Source organism: Apium graveolens, chromosome 6, assembly GCF_009905375.1.
Source record: "Apium graveolens cultivar Ventura chromosome 6, ASM990537v1, whole genome shotgun sequence".
In the NCBI taxonomy this organism is placed as follows: domain Eukaryota; kingdom Viridiplantae; phylum Streptophyta; class Magnoliopsida; order Apiales; family Apiaceae; genus Apium; species Apium graveolens.
This window is the reverse complement of record NC_133652.1, coordinates 1093193-1115061: the sequence shown is the minus strand read 5'-3', so window position 1 is coordinate 1115061 and position 21869 is coordinate 1093193. Positions and strand designations below refer to the sequence as shown.

At 33.3% G+C, this 21869-nt stretch overlaps 1 protein-coding gene across 1 annotated transcript; it reads right to left on the bottom strand.

Annotated features, from left to right (window-relative positions):
- Positions 1 to 18862: 18862 nt before the first annotated feature.
- LOC141663702 (DNA (cytosine-5)-methyltransferase DRM2-like) lies at positions 18863 to 21091 on the bottom strand. Its single transcript, XM_074469495.1, has 4 exons — positions 21025 to 21091; positions 20887 to 20933; positions 19384 to 20115; positions 18863 to 19294 (listed from the first exon to the last, which is right to left on the bottom strand). Exons 1-4 carry the CDS (start codon positions 21089 to 21091, stop codon positions 18863 to 18865), a joined length of 1278 nt encoding a protein of 425 aa, XP_074325596.1.
- Between the last annotated feature and the right edge of the window lie 778 nt (positions 21092 to 21869).

Here is a 21869-nt window from a genome sequence, read left to right as displayed (position 1 = left end):
ATATGCAGTGACGAGACTGATCATATTAGACTGAAAAATTATGTGAGATATATTTATATGGGGCATAGGCGGTGGTTGGCACCAAACCATCGGTACAGAAATATGCCTTTAATATTCAACGGGGAAGTTGAAGAACAACATGCTCCTCCTATACCATCAGGTGATGACGAGTTTAAAAAGGTGGAAAATTTAAACATACAGTTTGGTAAGGAGTTTGCAAAGGATGTTCCCACTCAGGGTTGGAAGAAGCATTCGATCTTCTTTAAATTGAGTTATTGGAAGGACCTTTAAGTTGGACATTTCATCGACCTCATGCATGTGCAGAAAAATGTTTTTGACAGCCTAGTTGGTACTTTGTTAGGTGTCAAGGCTAAAACTAAAGATGGTCTAAATGCATGGATGGATATGATGGAGATGGGGATAAAAAATGGACTAGGCCCTGTGGAGAAGCCAGGAAAAAAACCCTATTTACCTCCTGCCACTCATACTCTATCTAGAGATGAGAAGAGAGTGTTACTGCAAATAATTTATTCTATCAAGGTGCCAGAAGGATACTCATCAAACATCAAGAGTCTTATTTTTTCGATTGACTTCAATTAAAGGGTTTGAAATCACATGATTTTCATGTCATAATGGAGAATTTTTTCCAATTTCTATACGTTCTCTCTTACCTAAAAAGGTGTGAATAACTATCAAAAAATTGTGTTGGTAATTTAAATCTATGAGTAACAAAGTCATTGATCCAAGAAGGTTATTGTATGTATAGCGACAAATTATTGAGACACTTTGTGAGGTTGAGATGTATTTTCCAACATCCTTCTTTGACATCATGGTTCATCTGACCTTGCACCTAATTTATGAGACTAGGATGTATGGTCCTGCTCGTATGAGATGGATGTATCCGGTCGAACGATATTTAGAATTTTTAAAGAATATGTGATAAATAGGTCTGGACCAGAGGGTTACATAGCAGAATGCTATTTATTAAAAGAAGCAAGAGAGTTTTGGTCAGAATTTGATTCCAAACGTAAAGGCAACTGGTCTTCCAAGTGATCGTCACAGTGGTAGGATTGACAGTGAAGTTGTAATTGGTGGTCAACAATTTGAGATCGATCGGATACAATGGCATTGTGCGCACCTTTATGTTTAACACAACACCATTGATGTTGTTCCTTTTGTAGACTTGTATAAGCAAACCATCAGGAAAGAACATCCAAGAAGAGGTGTTAACCGGATATAAGTGGAACACAATCGCACATTTGTTGATTGGTACAATACTTATGTTACAAATAAGTTAATTGAAAATAACGAATCAATACCATATCGAGTTAAATGGTTATCAAGATGTCCTGATTTATTTTTGTATTCTTATAAATGTTATCTTATGAATGGGTACACCTTTAACACAAGAGAACATGATGCAAGGAGCATAATGCAGAATAGTGGAGTTTCAATTACTGATACTACACTACACCAATCATCAAGTAATAAAAAAGAACCAGTTTTAGATGAGACCGCATACTTTGGAAGGATTAAAAATATTTGGGAGTTCGATTATGTTTAATTTAGATTACCGGTGATTGATTGTGATTGGGTTAACAATGTCGGAGGCGTACAAGTTGAAGCCTCCGGGTTTATACGGGTAATCTTCCAAATATTGGGTACAAAGATGATTCGCTCATAATGGCAACACAAGCCCATATGTTACTGATCCGGTTGATAAGAAGTGGTCCATTATTGTCTTTTCAAACAAACTCAACACTTATCAAGTCAGTGATGGTGTAGATATAGAACTTGATAATATTGATGATCCTTTTGTTGGAATGAATTTTCATGCCAATATGGACAAAGGTGATGATTATAAATGTTTTTACTCCGGAAATGATCATGATGAGGGTGAATACGTGAATCCTGAATTTTACAATGTGCATAGGCACGAAACATCAAAGGCGAACAAAAAACGCAAAAGAAAAATTAAATCTAAGAAATGTATGTATGCTTTCTTATTATACAAGCTAGTCTTTTATTCTGTTTATTTTAAATTATGTACTTTTATTATTTGGTACTATAAAACTGCCTAATTTGATTAAGCTTTTGTTTAATACTATATAACAATTTTGTGTTGACTAGAGCAAACTAATATCTTAAATTTAGTAAGTGTTTATTTTTCTGTAAACCTGTGCAGTGGTCTTCTATTAATTGTTCTGTTTTCTTTGTTTAGGATTGTGATTATTATAAGTGTACTATAAAATATTCATATTAGATTATGCTTCTTTTTAATATAAGAATTTTGTATTGACTAGAGGAAACTAGTAAATTCAATTAAGTATCAACAACTGTATTTATTTTTGTTTATAAACCTGTGTACAGATCTTGTATTAAATTTGTATTTCTTTGTTCATTCTTTGTTCATGATTATGACTGTTGAATCCTCTAGTGCAAGTGGTGCTGGTGGAACCAGGGATGCTTGTGCCACCCAAGTGGGAAGAGGTCGTGCAATAGGTAATTAAAAATATATAATTATTAACACTATGTAGGAGATTTTTATTTACTTGTACTAGTTATCTCTAATGTGTTTTAGGTTAATTGGAATGAAATGGGACAACCAATTGGTAAAGCGTCAATGATATTAGTACATTTTGTCGATTGTTATGTAAGAAGGAATATCCCAATTACATGCGATGATTGGTGCAAAATGGAACCGAAGACTGTAAAATAGAATTTATGAGATGAAGTTAAGGTACAATATATTCTTCTCCAATTTTATTTTTGGTTAAAATTAGAGCAAGGACAGGAGAACAGTTAAATGGTTAAAATTTTAGCTTTCTTGGATTTGCATATTTCATCGCTTTTTAGTACATAAAAACCAGTAGAACACTCCATCACATTTCGCCATTTAATTGTAAAATCCTAAAATACATCAACCCCTTTGTTTTGCTTATTTTTCCTGAAACACGGTAAAAGTGGCCTTCTACATATTTCCAAGCTTTCTACAAATTTTATATTTTTACAACAAGGAAAATGTGGCTTTTGTTTTGTATTGATCAAGCACTTTAAACATGTCTATCGTACAAGGTTAAATTCTCAATACACTGTTAAATTATTTAAATTCTCAATAGTCTCTCACACATATATACAAGATGTGATTACCAAATAAGAATCTTTTAAGAAATATATTTCATAATTTTTTATTGCATTTTTCAAATTTTCTAATTATTTGTATTTACATTCAATGACTTTTTACTTCTCCTGCCTTTAAATAGAATGTTAGGCATGATTATAAGTGCAACATGTCTGTTAAATTATGAAGGCTTGACAACTACAAGATACAACACAAATATCCATATACGTCAATTGCATTTAAAATATTTTCATATTTTAAAACATTGAATGATTTATTGTAAACAATTGTGTAGGAAACTTTTAGTGGGGTTGAAGATAAAAATTGGAGAAAGATAATTGATCGTGCTGGTAACCTGCAGTGACAATTTAGAACTAGATTGAGGAGTCTTGCTCCAGATAAAAATGGTAACTACTCTACTTTACCACCCAAGTTGTACGCACACCTATCGACAGTGGGACCTTAGTGGAAACCGTTTATTGGAAATTCATTGAAAGAATAATTCAATGTATAATTTTTTCCCTTTCTTTAGTACTTTGTTATTTAAAAAAAATTACTTTTTTTGCATATTATATTTCACTAACCATTTAATTATAGGAACAAAGTGAAAAAATAAAGAAAAAGATTTGGGAATGGAGGCACGATATACGAAGGCATTTGTTGGCTACGCGCATATTAGAGAAAAAATTGTAAGTTAAACAAGCAAGTAACTTAGTCTGGTTGCTTTACAATTCTTTTCGAATTGTTGCCACAACAGGATTCCATAAATTGAAGTACTATTATTTTTATGTAGTACTAATTTTCCGCAAGTTGAAACTGGACATTCTGTTAGAATAAATACAAGGGGTAGCTTGAATATTTTTTTGAGTGCTAAAGTTGTTAAGGACAACTTAATTGTTGATCAACAAGCATGTAAAGCATTAGAATCACATATGAAAACTTAAATATTTTGCTAGAACCTGCTCTCATTGTAATTGTCAATATCATTTATAGATATTTAAAAATTACCAACAGAAATAAATAGAAAGCGCAATATAATGTGAATACTAATACATGTATAGTATATTATTAAGAAATTACTATGGTTCGTTATCATATGAATTAAGAAATTACTTCTAATTAGTCTTCACTATGTGATTAAAGAAGATATAGGTCTAACCATAGAGATCTATAATGTGAGCAGCTTCAAGACAAAATTAATGCAGGCAACAAAATCTTGTTGTGACCCGACTAGATATGTGGGAATATACTAGGCGTCATGTAGATGGTGTAATCAATGATCGTGTTACATTGTAAGTTCTTGAGGATGTGGTAATAATTTTTATTTTTATTATTTTATATACTAATTTCATGCATCATTTTCTTGCACTATACTACTACAAGTTAAAAATGAGTATAAATCTTTGGTATTTTAGATTGACATATCAGCAAATTTTCCCGAACATGAGCTTACTAATATTGGAAATGATGACTTACTTGCTCGGATAATGCCGTTGGATTATCTAGGATGAATGAGAGGTTTAGGATGGCGTGTAACTAAGGCGTCACTGCCAACATTATCAACTATTAACGAGCTATCTAAATTTAAAAATGATGTTTCTTATTTGATTAATAAAATGAAGGAATCAGGGCCGGCCCTAAGACTTGGTTGGCCTAGTGCGAAAAAAAAATTTAGGGTCCTTTTATAGAAAATTACTAATATGAATATAAAGAAAAAATTCAAAGAAATTTATGATTGAATAAAGTAAAGCAAATGATATCTTATAAACATAAAAAAGTGGCAAAAGTACATCATAAATAAAAAAATTACATACCTTTAAGCCTTGCCTTTCTTCATCCTGATAAAATCTAAAATTTGAAACCTGCAATACATCAGTACTCATCTAAAGTGACCTCTTCTTATATTTTTAGAAGCAAAATTGAAAATCCATTCAACCTTTCTTGACTCATACTTGTCCGCAAATAAGATTTAATTAAATTTAACTTTGAAAAACTCCATTATGCAGATGCCACAGTAGGTATAGTTAATAAAATCCTATAAGCAACTAAAATATTTGGAAATATATCCATCTTCTTAATAAATTTTAAGACTGTCAGAGAATTCCATGATGTTCCACAATCATATGCTACACTTGGAAGCATCTCATGTAAGATTGATAATTCTGAAAGTAACTGTTTTGCATCAATATCGCAATCATCACCATCAGTCAATGTTTCTTCTAGTTTCGTACAACAATTTTTTAGTCCTTCATTATCAAAAGAAATCAGTCGGGATGCATCAAACAAAAAAACCAAAAACAGACTCAAAAAGTTCCATTTGTTTGAATCTTATCTTCAGCTGAGAAAGTACCATATCCACTAGTACAAGAAAATAATCAGTTCTATAATTTTTTAACGGAAATTGTTGTTCCCTTTCGGTGTCAGGATTGTCATCAAACTGTCTATTTCTTTTAATCCTACATTTTATAAGAAAAATAGGTTCAATATCCATTTCATTATCATGCTCTTTAGCATCAATCATAGATGATGTGAACCCATTTTCTCTATATTTCTCAAAGAAAGAAACCAGCCCTTTTAAACTTGCAATAGCAACATCAAGACGCATATCTTCAGATTGCAAATTCTTGCTCACCAAATTAATTTTGTGCACAATATCATGCCAAATATTCAAACTCAATATAAATTCAAAACTTGAAAATTCATTTGAGGCCAATTTTTCAGCATCCCGACATATTTTTGGATTATCAGAAATTTCAGCTAATTTGATTAAAGCATCTCTTATTTTTGGAGTTTGTGTTCTTATTGCCTTTACACTTTCGATTTAACTTTCCCATCTTGTCATACCTAAGGATTTTAAAATCAAATCATCAATATATTCAAGCAATAGATTCCATCTTTTGGTGGAACTATCAAACACATTACATATAGCTTGACATGCTCCAAAAAAAATTTACCTTTCATACAAGAATTTGCCATATCAGAGAGTAAGTTAAGAGAATGACAACCACAAGGCAAGTAATAAGCTCTAGGATTAACATCAAGTAATATTTTTTGAACATCTTGGTGTTTCCCCCTCATATTAGAACCATTATCGTATCTTTGTCCCTCACATCATTGATATTTAAATCAAGAGATTTAACAGCATTTTCTAACTCACCAAACAGGCCCAACCCGAAAGTATTTTCCACATTTAAAAACTCTAGGAAATACTCTTTAATTTTTACAAGATGACTCACAACATCAACACATCTAATCACCAAAGTCATTTGTTCCATATGCATTGCATTAGGAGTGTAATCAAGAATCACTAAAAAATATTTACCTTCTTTGATTTTCTTTAATATTACACTCTTTACACTCGAAACCAACATTACTATCAAATCATTTTGTACTTTCTAACTAAGATAATGATAGTGAATGTCCTTATCTTGAATGAGTCTGAAATGGTGCATCATTGTTTTGATAAAACTCAGCTATTGAATCAAGAAAACCCAAAAAAATACCATTTAAATCTTCAAATATTTTTTTCATTTTTCCCACGAAATGCCAGATTATTCATCACAGTTTAACAATAGCACTTATTATGATCATAAACTGCATCCAATGTTCAATATCTTTTTTAATTTGCTCTTGCAATTCTTTATCAATGGTTTGATTTGTTTTCAATATAACTTAGAGTTCAGCCCACGCCCTAAGGTTGGTAAGATGTTCAAGACTATGATCGTGTTGCCTAAGCTTTTCACCTAAATATATCCAATCATCTACTCTAACACTTGCTAAATTATTTTTAGAACTAGCATTTTTTACCACTTTACAACAAAAGAAGAATATTTCATTCAATTCTTTTAGGTAAACTAACCATTTTCTTTCGAAAAGTTCACCATTTCTTAATTTTTGATCAGAATAATAGGTTGAAAACCCCCTACTACATTTATCCTTGGGAAATATAATCATATTTTCCTTAATAGGGCCCTTTTCAACTAGCAAATCCATCATTTTACTATTTAATCCATCCCATACCCGAGAATCATACATATTCAAAGTTAGTGGACCAAACTCTTTACGACTAATGTATTCCCTATTTTCAATAACCACACTTTCAATCATTTCAGTTTCTTGTTCAGTTATCTCGTTCTCACACTCTTCATCAATTACATCGTGTTCTTGTGTAAAAGTATTATGAACCTGATACACCACTTTTTCGACAATTTCATACTCTTCTTTTTTATAGATATATCAAGTTGTTAGGCTTTCTTCCAAAAAAATTCAAGAGATCCCTTTAGTGGCTTAATTTTTTCTTCCTCTTCCTTTTTCTTTTTATTTTGTCATTACCAGGTGTATACTTTTTAGTAAACATATTTTGCACTAAAGCAGCTAGCAGATTTTGCACTAAAGCAATAGGCAGGAGACTTATGAGAAAATGAAACCTGGATAGATGAACTAATAAGTACCGAAGTAGTGAAGCAAGAGCCTGATCTTCAATTCTAAATTAACAATAATGATCAAGTCTGAACTCAAGTCCAACACTGAAAAAAATTGTAAAAACTATTTAAATGAAATAATAGATTAATGATTATAATTCATAAACCAATCAAATTGACTCAAAATTACAACTCAAATATTAAATATAATTAAAGAATTACAATTTTATAAAATTCAACAAATCATAAAAAGTATAAAGAACATGTAACTATGTAGCATCTGATTAGGGATAGAGAAACAAGTAGGTGCTACAGTTTTGGTATAGTATATAAATAACTAAAATAAAAGATTGAAATTACCTTTATAATTTAATCCCTAAATTGGAACTTGAAAGACAACTATAGAGTCAATTGATTTTTAATATTATAATATCCACGATTGTGATGATTGCTCAAGTGATGCTTCGAGAAATTGAAGATGAATGGGCTAAAAAAGGCCCTAAAATTCTATACAAATACAGATATATACTTAAACATATATTGAGCTAAAAAAATGTTGGGCCCCTGCATTCAGTGGGCCCAGTGTAGGAGCACTGGTAGCACTGGTTCAGAGCTGGCACTGAAAGGAATTAAAAACTAAGGGTTGTACTCCGCGTGCACAATCTGGAGGTTCGAGTCATATGGATAATTTTGACATGGATAATAAAGTTCATGATTACGCTGATCTGTGTTAGATGCAGACATTCCTCACGTATACATCTATTTATAGGATATATTCTCAAATATGATTATAATCTTTTGTTCTATATTTTGTCATCGATAATATTTAAAAATACAGGGAAAAAATGCTTGCTATTTATATGTGGATACGCGACGTAGATATACGTGGGGAGAGGGATCTTGCAAAATGTTCTGAATGATAGAATTTTTCATGGTATTTCACTTGAAGTAGGATATGTGAGGGCCCAATTTGAAGTGGCAGAAAAAGAGTTCAATACTAAGCTTCCGAGACCTTGTGACGAGGTTAACCTTGTTGTGAAGTGCCTGGGTATTTTCTGGCTTGGCCCCGAAAATTGGTTTCAATGAAACTTGAGGTTAAATCTCTAATTTTTAGTTATCAATATGATTTGTCTATTTTGCAAAAAAATATTATTTACTTTCTGATTGTTTGATTGTTTTCCTGTTTCTTAGACATCTCCGAGTACCGTGAACAAGAAAATTTGTAAGAATGCCATAGGACAAAAAAAATTTGAAGATAAAGTGAATTAGAAGCATGCAGATAGAAAGAAGGAGAAAACAAGCGAGTCCATTATTCATGTATCTTCAAGACAATTTGGTTATCCTCTTCTAGAAGATGTATGTCATGGAGTGTTGGAGTTTGTTCGTCTTGCTATCATGTTCGATCGTATTACTGATATACAGGTTGAAATGGGACCTTATTGGGATGTCGACACATGGATCAAGCATATTAATAAAGAAAATATTTTAGAGATTCTAAATGCTTAATGGCTAAGTGCTTCCACCCTCTTCTCTTATATTATGTAAAATGAGTACAAATCAAATTTCATAAATTGACAACAAATTTCTAATCGCGGGTCTTCTTTGTTTAAAAAGTATTTGTTGAGGTATTTTTATCAAAAAATCTCGACATGGCAATAAAATTCTCTTTTGTATCATCTCATCAGGTGTATCACTTATGGGATAACCCTAATACATTCTTGGCGAAAAGTTTGTTGTGCCTTATAATGTTTTGTAATGTTAGATATATTTGATAATGTCATGTCTAATGTGATTTATGTTTAGTTTTCAGATCTTACTTAAACGGGACAAATCAGTACTTAACTGGAAATCAGTACTTATACTGAAGTCAGAACTTAAGTGGTCAGAACTTAAGTTATCAGGAGATATTTATCAGAAGATAATATCAGGACTTAAAGGAGACTTTCAGATAAGGAAGGCGACTGATTGAAAGGAAAGAAGATCAAGACAAACGCAAGAAGAGATATTCATGAAGAAGGAATTCTATAAAGAATAGAATACTTGGAAGAAAAGATATCTGATTGATATATTTTAGGAAGCAGAATTATATTCCATATCAATTAGCGATTATCTTGTAACTGTGTAGTATATAAACACAAACATAGGATTTACACTATAAGTATTATCATTATCGAGAATAATATTCACTGTAACCCTAGCAGCTCTCGTGATATTTGTTCATCACTGAGAGAGGACAGTTCCATATTGTAACAGAGTTTATTATATTGAATAAAGTCTATTTTCTGTTACTTGAGTTCTTTAATTTGATTTGATTGTGATAAACACTGTATTCAACCCCCTTCCACAGTGTGTGTGACCTAACAAGTGGTATCAGAGCAGATCTGTTAACACACAAACAGTTTAAGATCCAAAAACAATCATTTCTGAAAAAGAAACTCCAACCAAGCCCACCAAAACTGAAGAACCTCCAAAGACTCAAATCCATAGTCGATATGAGACTGTTAGAGTTCCCATACTGAAACCATCTGAATATTCCATATGGAAGGTGAGGATATCTATGTTTCTGGAAGCTACTGATCCAGAATACCTTGACAGAATCAATGAAGGACCACACAAGCCAACCAAACTCGCTCTTGTAGTTGCAGGTCAACGAGCAAAGTATGTACCAAAGGAGAAGAGAAGATATCGCATCAATTGCTAAGGATGCTAAGGTATGACACTTGCTCCATAGTGCCATTGATAATGTAATGTCAAACAGGGTAATTAACTGCAAGACTGCAAAGGAGATATGGGATGCCTTGGAGATAAGATGTCAGGGAACTGATTCAATTAAGAAGAACAGGAAGACTATACTCACTCAAGAGTATGAACACTTTGACTCAAAGTCTAATGAGTCATTAACTGGTTTATATGAAAGATTTGTCAAACTCTTGAATGATTTATCACTAGTTGACAAGGAATATTATCTTGAGGATTCAAATCTTAAATTCTTGTTCGCACTTCCGGAAAGATGGGATTTGAAGGCCACCACTATAAGAGACAACTATAATCTTGACGAAATAATTCTTGATGAAATTTATGGGATGCTCAAGACTCATGAACTTGAGATGGAACGAAGAAGCAAGAGGAAAGGAGGAAAGTCAAGGATAGTTGCTCTTAAGGCTGATGAGGAATCTCCAAAAACAACTACCTCAAGGAAAGGCAAGGGAAAAGCTCTTATCACAAAGTCTGATACTGAGTCATCAAGTTCTGATAGTGATGATGACTCAAAAACTGAAAGCTTGCCTGATATGGATGCTGATGAAGAGATGATGAAGCTGTGTGCTCTTATGGCGAAAGGAATCACAAGAATTACATACAGAAAATTCAGGAAGGGAAAGAAATTTTCCAGGAAATGCGCAAGTTCTGATAAGAAGAGTTTCAGAAAATATGAAGGCAAAGGAGGGAAGTCTGACAGAGGAGATTACACAAATGTCAAATGCTACAACTGTGGTGAGAAAGGCCACATATCTCCTGTTTGCAAGAAAGTGAAAATTGACAAAGGCAAGGCTCATGTCACAAAGAAGAAAAGCTGGACAGACACTTCAGATTCTGAAAGTGAGGAAAACTATGCCTTGATGGCAAATGCTGATAGCAGTTCTGATGCTGCTGAGTTAAAGGTACCTCAAACTACTTATGTCTTTCATACTAATGATATTAATGAGTTGAGAAGATATCTTAAAACCATGTTTAATAGTTATAGAGATCAAACTTTAACGTGTGAAAGATTAACTTCTGAAAATCTTGCTTGTAAAAAGAGGAATGATTATTTAGAAAAAGAGTTAGACATGTTCCATCAAACTCAGAAAGATAGAGATGATGTTTTTTATGTTAGAGATGAAGTACTTAAAATGAATGAATCTCTATAAACTGAGTTAGAAATGGAAAGAGAGATTATCAGAATTTGGACTAACTCTGGAAGAACAACTCATAATTTGTTAAGTAGTGGAAACTGGAAAGAGGGCTTAGGTTATGGAGATGATAAGAATGATAAAGGAACATTAGAAATTGAGCCTATAGTTGTTAAACAAAAGCCAAAGTTGAAACCTGTTAAGTTTGTAGCTGTAAAGTCTGATACTGATAAATCAGAAGTTAAAGAGGAATTAACTTCTGGCAAACTAAAACAGGAAAAGCCAACTGAAGTTAACGTAGGCTTAATGACAAAGAAGCAGCTTAAGCATAAGCTGAAAGAAGTTAAGAATGTAAACAAGGTAAAGTCACCTAGGAAAAATAGGAATGGAAAGGAAGGTGTGAATAAAAGTAATGATTACAAGCCTGTTCCTAATGCTCCTAGAAAAACATGTCATAATTGTGGAAGTTCTAACCATCTAGCTTCTTTTTGCAGGAAGAATAAGAACATAAACTCCTTACCTTCAAATTCAGGAGTTAAGAGTCAGTATGTTAGATATAGGCCACAAAATCCTTATTTTCATTGTGGTAGTTTATGGCATTCCATTTATACTTGTAAGGAATATCATAGTTTGTACTATAATTATTATCAAATAAAACCTTCTTTAAAGAAAGTTAGCATTGTTCCTTCTAGTGTAAGTACTGATACAAAGTCTGATAGTGTAAATGCTGATAAGAAAAATGTTAACATAAACTCTGATGCTAAATCCGCTGCAAATGTTAACAAACTTAATAAGGCCAAAGGATCCAAGCAAGTCTGGGACCTTAAAACTAATCATTAATGATCTTTATGATTGCAGGGCAATAGGAAAAACATCCTAGTTCTGGATAGTGGATGTTCAGGATATATGACTGGAAATAAAGCCTTATTATCAGACTTTGTGGAGAAAGCTGGCCCAATTGTTTCTTATGGAGATGGCAATATTGGAAAAACCTTGGGATATGGCAATATCAGTCTGGGAAATGTCATCATTGAAAAAGTAGCTCTGGTCTCAGGACTTAAACATAATCTTCTGAGTGTTAGTCGAATCTGTGACAGAGGTTATCATGTGGATTTCTTTGAAGAACACTGTGAAGTTGTAAGCAAATCTACAGGCAAAGTTGTTCTGAAAGGATACAGTCATGGTAACATTCATGAAGCCAAGCTTTCAACAAGTACTGATGGTTCTGCAATCTGTCTGATAAGTAGAGCATCAATTGAAGAAAGCTGGAATTGGCACAAGAAACTCTCTCATTTAAATTTCAACAATATAAATGAACTAGTCAAGAAAGATCTTGTGAGAGGACTGCCAAAATCAGTATTTGCTCTTGATGGCCTTTGCGATTCATGTCAGAAGGCTAAACAAAGAAAATCTTCATTCAAGAGCAAGACTGAATCATCAATTCTTGAGCCTTATCACCTACTACATGTTGATCTATTTGGTCCAGTGAATGTCATGTCTATTTCAAAGAAGAAATATGTTATGGTCATAGTGTATGAGTTCACCAGATACACATGGGTGTATTTCTTGCACACAAAAAGTGAAACTGCATCTATCTTGATTAATCATGTCAAGCAACTGGATAAATTGGTCAAAGATTCTGTGAAGATCATAAGAAGTGATTATGACATTGAGTTCAAGAATTTGATCATGGAAGAGTTCTACAAAGACCATGGAATAAAGCAGGAATTTTCTACTCCTAGAACTCCACAACAAAATGGAGTTGTTGAAAGAAAGAATAGAACCCTTATTGAAGCTGCACGAACTATGCTTGATTAAGCAAAGCTACCAACCTATTTTTGTGTTGAAGCTGTGCAGACTGCTTGTTTCACTCAGAATACAACACTCATTAACAAGCATGGAAAGACATCATATGAGATGGTGAAGAAAAAAGAAGCCAAATCTGAAATGTTTTGTTCTTAAGACTCATCCTGAACAGCTATCCAAATTTGATCTAAAAGCTGATGAATGAATTTTTGTTGGATATCCACTTTCCACAAAAGCCTTCAGAGTCTAAAATTTAAGAACAAAGGTAGTCATGGAATCTATCAATATCTCTTTTGATGATAAGAAGATTAATGGACTTGAAGATTTTAATGATCATGATCAGCTGAGATTTGAAAATGAAGATTTAATTTTTGATACTGTAAATCCTGACAGTCTAAATCCTGATACTGCAAATTCTGATGGTTTAAACTCTGATGTTATTGAAACTATGGTGACTATGCTAAAGGAAGATGCACCTGTGCAGGGGAGCATACTGAAGATACAACCACTTCTCAAGAAGCATCAGAACCTACAACTGGTTCCTCAAGTTCTGTATCATCAAGTTCTGATGAGCCAAGTTCTGATAATTCTGGAAACTCAATTTCTGAAGGATCAAACTCAGAGAGCATAATTTTAGGGGGAGTATCAGAAAATGTTGATGAAGACAGCATGGATCATGGGGGAGCATCCAGTTCTAGAGAACACCTTCCATCTGCAAGAAAGTGGACTAAATCACATACACCTGACTTAATTATTGGAAATCCTGATGCAGCTACATCAAATGAATTTGTTTATAATTCTTTTCTTTCTCAGACTGAACCAAAGAAAGTGGAAGAAGCTCTTCAAGATGATGATTGGGTACAAGCAATGCAGGAAGAGTTAAACGAATTTGAAAGAAACAAAGTCTGGACCCTAGTGCCAAGACCAAAGAACAGATCTGTTATTGGTATAAAGTGGGTGTTCAGAAACAAAACTGATAGTGATGGCATAATAACAAGGAATAAAGCAAGGCTGGTTGCCAAAGGATATTCTCAATAGGAGGGGATTGATTATGATGAAACATTTGTACCAGTTGCTAGATTGGAAGCCATAAGGATATTTTTGGCTTATGTTGCTCACAAAAAGTTAACTGTCTTTCAAATGGATGTGAAAAGTGCTTTTCTTAATGGAGAATTGGAAGAGGAAGTATATGTTGAACAACCTCCAGGCTTTGTAGATCCCAAACGTCCAAATCATGTCTACAGGCTTGATAAAGCACTTTATGGCCTTAAGCAAGCTCCAAGAGTATGGTATGAGGCTTTAGCTCAGTTTCTTCTGGAAAGTGGATTTAACAGAGGAACTATTGACAAAACACTGTTCTACCTCAACCATGGAAAAGACTTACTTTTGGTGCAGATATATGTTGATGATATCATTTCTGGTTCCACAAATGACAGACTTTGCAAGAAGTTTTCCAAACTGATGCAGTCAAGATATCAAATGAGTATGATGGGGGAACTTAGTTATTTTCTGGGATTTCAAGTTAAGAAGAATGAAGAAGGCACTTTTATTTGTCAATCCAAGTACACCAGAAATTTGTTGAAGAAATTTGGAATGCAAGATTGTTCAAGTGCATCCACTCCCATGGTCTTTTAAATACATTTTTATATGTGATTTTATATGCATTTTTATATGATTTTAAATGCATCGTTAATATGTGATTTTATATATATTTATGTGATTTTAAATGCATTTATATGTGATTTTATATCCATTTTTATATGATTTTAAATGCATCATTAATATGTGATTTTATATGTATTTATATGATTTTAAATGGATTTTTATATGTGATTTTATATGCATTTTTATGTGATTTTAAATGCATCATTAATATGTGATTTTATACGTATTTATGTGATTTTAAATGCATTTTTATATGTGATTTTATATGCATTTTATTTGACTTTAAATGCATCATTAATTGTTTTAAATGAATTTGTAGGAACGATATGCCGCCATTCTCGAGCGCATGCCCTTGGAGTTTACACAAACGGTTGATCGGGATGAGTTGTGGGATTGGTGGATGGAAACCTTGGAGGTCCCCCAAGGTACAAGGCCAAAAAAGAATTATGTGGTGGGGTTCCCCAATGCGCGGGCCACCGATCTCTTGCCTACACTTACTACCCGGTACCGAGATTCCACACGGAATGAAGCTGGCTCATCCTCATCCACTCCAAGACAACGTGAAGCCATCCCCGACAATGTATATCTTGCCATCGTGAGGAATGTGCTTATGGAGATCCGTGCTAATCCAAATCGGTTTGCTCGCAAACTTTCCGATGCGGAGATAGCTACATTCACACGTACCGCTCTCGAGGCCTCGGATCCATCATCCGATCATAGCCAAAGGTTGCAATGGAATTACCTTATCGGTGGCGAGATCGTGCATAATATGGGCTCCTTGATTGAAGATATCGCTCAAAAGACGGAAAATCGTGTTGCGGAGGTATAATTTTTGACCTTCTTGTTTATTTATTTGTTTCATTCACATGTAAATTTTATTTCTTCTTTTTAACTAGTTTAATTAAACCTGTGTATCTAGGAAAACAATCGGCGTGCTATGGAAGTCGATAAGGATTAAACGTCCGAGGATGAGACCTCCGATGACGAGGACTTTGATGGTGGCGGTGGTGATGGCGGCGGTGATGGCGGTGGATCGTCCGATGTTGATTTATCGGATTAGTTTACATTGATCGGTTTTAAGCTATTGTAATTTGATGCTTATGGGATGTAATATAATATGTTGTGATGGTTTGATACTTTGTCGGTTATTTAGGATTGATTATAATGATGTAGCAATACGGTTTAATCCTCCAGTTATTGGAGTTTGTGAATGTTTGTGTTGGATTTAATTACTATAGTTTAATTTTGGAATTTACTAGTTTTTGTGAATGATTTTGAGTAGTATAGTTTAATGATTATCATTGTTGTTTGGTTGTTTGGTTGTGATTGGATTGGATTTGTGATTGGTTTGTATGTTGATTTGGTTTGGTATACAAGGACTGCAGAAAAATCTGCAATTTTTTTTAAAATCAGACCTTAAAATCGACCGAAAATAGGCATAACCGACCACTTTTGACCATTACAAAATCCAGAAAACCGACCGTCAAGGGACATAACCAACCACCCTCCTCATAAAACCGACCGTCTCCTTTAAAGGGTGGTCGGTTTTAGGACGGTCGGTTATGACATATAAGTTAGCTTCTGAAATAAAACCGACGGATGTTCACACTTTGACCACGGCCGGTTATGAGTTACAGTCAAGTTTTTAAAAACAGACATAACCGACCACCTACGGTCGGTTATGACTTAGTGATGTGGCAACACGTGTGCACACGTGTTGCCACGTGTACACAATGACCCCACATTTGCATAAAATGCCCATGCACTTAACCGACCACTATGTTGGTCAGTTATAAGGATTAAACCCGACCAAAAGTTATAACCGACCAGGCTAAAACCGACCATGCCCTGTGGTCGGTTATGACTATTTTAACCGACTATTTTGCCTCTTAACCGACTGTTTTTGACGGTCGATTTTATCCTGTTTTCTTGTAGTGATATAAGTAGTATCAGAAGGATATTTGGTTGGTTGTACAACCGCATAAAGCATACGGATAGTTAGATTAAAATTAACATCAATGGTCAAGATTATTTAATATTTGCTATAAAGGTGATAAGAAAAACAAAACTAAAACCACATTTTTTATAATATAAACACCCAATACTAAATAGATAAACCCAATACTAAATAGATAAGGAAATATAATCTAATATTAAATACATAAGCAGACATAATTAACCAATACTAAATAAATAAGGAGACATAATTTAAAAGTAAATATATAAGGAGATATAATTGTATAACAAATACATGTCTTGAAGGTGATGGTCTCCCAGGCACATTAAAATATTTTTTTAAAACATTGCCTAAGGACAAAGTGAAGAAAAAGCATATAGACCATTTAGATTAAAAACAAAATCAATGTTGAAGATTATTTGGTATTTGTCGTTAAAGTGGTAAAGAAGAACTAAACTAAAACCACTCAGATTATGATACAAACACATAATCTAATAAAGGGAATGGGTTTAGTTTGGTATACCCAAATTTTTGTTGGTTTAGTTATTCTTGCAAAGAAAATGGTAGAGGTAGAAAATGAGTTACTAAAATAGTTACAAATGCCACATGTTGGCTAAATGTAAATGGACCCCCTGCAGTTACATTAATAGAACCAATTGAATTTTTTCATTGTGTCACATTACCCATGCCATGTCATTTTGTGACAATTTTTTGTAACTTTGTTTTGTGCCTCTAGCATTACTCTTCTTGCAATCATGACGGTCAAAATTTCTTAATCAAATTATGGGATCTTTAGAACTAAATATTAAAACCATGCATTTCCTAAGGTCATAGGACAGTTCAAATCCCTCCAACAACATATATTTATATTATTTATGTATATAATTTATCCTAACTACTCGTAATTTGGTTCAAACTCTTAGTTTTGCTATCCATTTTTATTATCTCTATTATTCCAAACTGTTAGATCTTTTAAATGATAATATAATATTTTGATCATAGTATAGTACCAAAAACATAAATAATTAATATTTTCATGTTTGAATCACACCAACTACATCAAATTTTTACATTTATTTAAAATCGCATCAACTACTTATTATCTTAAAATAAATAAAAATATAAAATATTAATGGAGCACGCGTGTTCTAAGCTAGTTAGGTTTGAAATTAAATACATAAGTTCTTATCAGAATAATAATAATAATAATAATAATAATAATAATAATACTAATAATAATAATAATAATAATAATAATAATAATAATAGTGGAAGTTTACTTAATTCTAAACTTTTTAAATTATAGCATTACTAGTCATTTTTCTGCTCCAAAATTAACACAATATGTTAGCCGAATGGGTGCAAATGTTAGAGAAGTTTCTCTCTCCACCTTGGCTACAAATGTTATAAAAGTAAAGAGATTGATGGATGCACCAAATTACAATTAGTTGGAAAGAAACTAGCCTCATTCTTTGATAAACTTTCAATTGTAATTTTGTCAAATTATAAGTCTAGTAAAAGTTGACAAGTTTTGATTTAATAAAAATTGTTTAAATCATTAAAATGTTCAAATTAAAATTTAGCTATCAGTTATATATGTCATAATTAAACAATAAACATATCCTCCAACTTCAATTTATTTAATAATTTTGAAGCTAAAAGATATCACACTCATTAGCACAAATGAGAAAAAATATACATGCTATTAAAATGGTTAGCTACTCTAACTTTTGCATAGAAAATCAAGGACACGTTAACAACTTAAAAAATTAATAAGGTCCACAAAATCAATATTAGTTATTTAACTTTTTTCCTATATGCCTTTGTGGGTTCTATGCAAAATCAGTACTAAAATGGTTAACAATATATAAACATGCAATTAAAATTGTTTATATCTACTCTAATTTTTTGCAATAAAAAATAAGGAGACAATAACTCAACCCAGAAAAATAAAAAATCTGCTATATCAATATTCAATAACTAATTTTCGTCTTATATTGCATTATGGGCTATGCTGCAAAGTTCTGACTAGCCCAAGAATCCGCGTATACTCATAGAACAATGAAGACTGTTCACCAGCCAGGCCAGTTCTTGTCTTCAAATTTTTCCCAGCAAGGTTGTTGCATGGGCTTCCCCCTATAACCAGATCGAATCTACCGGCCTCTTTCATCCATTGCATCAGCTTATGACTTGTTACCTTTTTCACATCAGAAATGTGAATCAGCCGGCCCTTTTGTTCACTTTGTCTCCACCAATTTTTCAGGATCCGTGTACAATCCTTGGAATTTTCGACCGAGACAACAAAGTTCAGTGGTATTCCAAGACGGTATAAAGCAACTTCCGCTCCACCAATGCCAGAGAACAATGAAAGGACTCTGATGCCCTTGGGAAATAATTTCTTTACCACAGAAAGATGATAGGCCACTGTGTCAACCTAACATAATTTATTTGTGAATAATTATTAAGAACATATTCATCTAAGAAATAAATGAAATGGATAAGTTTTTTTTCTGCATTGCGTACCTGAAACGCATTTCCAAGGCATTTGTATTGAGTAGTTTTGCAGGCTACTCTTGTATGGCCCTCCGGGAATCCCATTATTGACTCTATTTGGACAGGCTGAAGAAAATCAACAGTGTTCTTACCAAGCCAGACCAAGTTTCTCTTTCTGCATTCTCGGATCACATTTTCTCTAATGTTTTTGGGAGGGTCTGGTCCTGAATTACAAAGCTCTTCATTTATTCTCTGTACATCTGATGCACTTGCATGACGAGTTACAATGCAGTTTAATTTGGTTCTGTCATCCCATTGCGGCCACCATTCTTTTGTGGAAGGAAGGGCTTCTTGTATTGTGGACAGAGGGATAGGAGGAATCTGCAACCTGTCATCCATCGGGAGGTTATGGATGTAACCTCTTTTCCTTGTTGCTGCACACATGTGAAGCGAGTCCACGAATTCCGGTTCAATGTCGTAAAGTTCTTTTCTGATGGTTAGCCACACCCCTTGCCGTGCATAGGCCACGTTCTCGAAGTAGAAATAAGGAGGACCTCTCCCTTCTACTTCGATGTCTTCTTTAACTATTGTACTCGTGGCATTAGGAACTCCAAAGCCTATCATCGGCTTCTCGCGCGTTCTATAAGTTGTTGACTTTGTGTGTTCGACAACTTTTTGCTTCTTATAATTAGTGCTTGTGGACTTCAACACGTGTGGATCATGAGACATATAATTTAAACAATCGCCAAGATTGTCCCGGGCCTAAGAACAAGTAATGTATATCTATTAAATAAAACATAATTTTTTTCTATAAATGCAATAAGCTTTAGTTAGACTTTTATTGCATAATAGTATACTGGTAGAGTTCAAACTCCACAGTGTATAAATAAAACTTTCTCTTTGAAGATTAATATTGATTGGTGGTGTTTCTAGATATGTACTCCTTTTGCTACACGTAGAATTGATATTCTATGAGATGCATATCGAGTGAATGGAGTTTTTATGTACTCCTTTTGCTGCAAGCTCTAAAGACTATTCGTAATGGTATTTATTTTCGTAATTAGGATTTAGGACACCATTAAGTCTCCACCAACAGCTAATGTATTTTCTTAAGTCTACCACAAATTATATGATTCTAGAGATGTGCTAGACCCTAAAGACTACTCATATATACAGGTATTAATTTTCTTAGGACACTGTTGATCAGTCTTCACACAAACAGCTAATGTTTGTTTTCTAACTTCTGTAATTTACTGCAGATCATAGGATTTTAGAGATGCTATAAACAGACCATGTACAAGTTAAACAACTGATGACGGTCGGTATATCTCATTGCATTTCAGATGTGCAAATAATTAAGTACGGTCCACCGATTATACAATGTAACTGTGTTTCTCCTAAAGCATATACTTAATCTTTACGATAAATTTTCACATAATAGAAAACGTTAAATATACCATAAATTCTCCTAAAACTGAAGCAGTAGATGATACATGTGAGAAGAGAGTGAATGAGATGTACAAAATAACTTACCATGTGTGTGAGAGGAGTCTTGAGTACCGGTTCTTCATCATCTTCACCTATAAGCATTTAAGAAGTAACTGAGCTCAGTACCAGTTTCTCGTTAAAAGGCCATTTCAATTCAATCAAAATGTATGAGAATAAATCTACCGTGTTCCTCCATTGCTTTGAACACAACTTTCCTGGGGTATCGCTTCTTTGAAAATCGGCCACTCATCTTGGATCCAGAACTACTTGCCTGAGAAAAAAGAAACAATTTAATCACTTCCGTCCTTGATATATCTCTTTAATCATCAAAATCAAAAACAAAAAAACTGATCCATATGATAGATATATCGATAGACTGACAGATCACCGATGCACCTCAACATAGAATAAAAATTGATTTCTCTAAAGTTGAGAATAAATACATATACATATAAGATCGATAGATTGATAAATCGATAGACAAAGTACAGATTGCTGATACAAATCAGCTTGAAATAAAGTAATATCTAAATTCCTTTAAAATAAAAAACAAAAGCATATACAAACATATGTAAATCTGAATGAAAATTAAAATGCACTCTTTTTGGGGTAGAGAATTGTTGTTGAGGTTCACCTTTAGTAGTGGATGAAGTTCGATGTTGGCCGATTTCTCAACCTCCTTATAGCTTTCATCGCTTGATATCTCGATAATCTTTGAAGTTAAAAACAAAACAATAACTAGTAATTCTAGAATTCAATAAATTCAGCAGACATATAAATGATGGATAGATGGACAAAGAACGAATTACTCATACAAATCAACCTAAAATAATTCCAAAATCCTATAAAATCGAAAAAACTCAGACACAAACATATAATGTATATCGAAAAGGAAATTGAAATGCACATTTTCTTGAGGTAGCCAATTGTTGTTCAGGTTTGCCATTAGCGAATTATAGAGGCTGATAATTAGGCTGCTGGTTGGAGCTGGGGGCTTGCCCATGTAGAAAGAAATGAAAGCTGTTGTT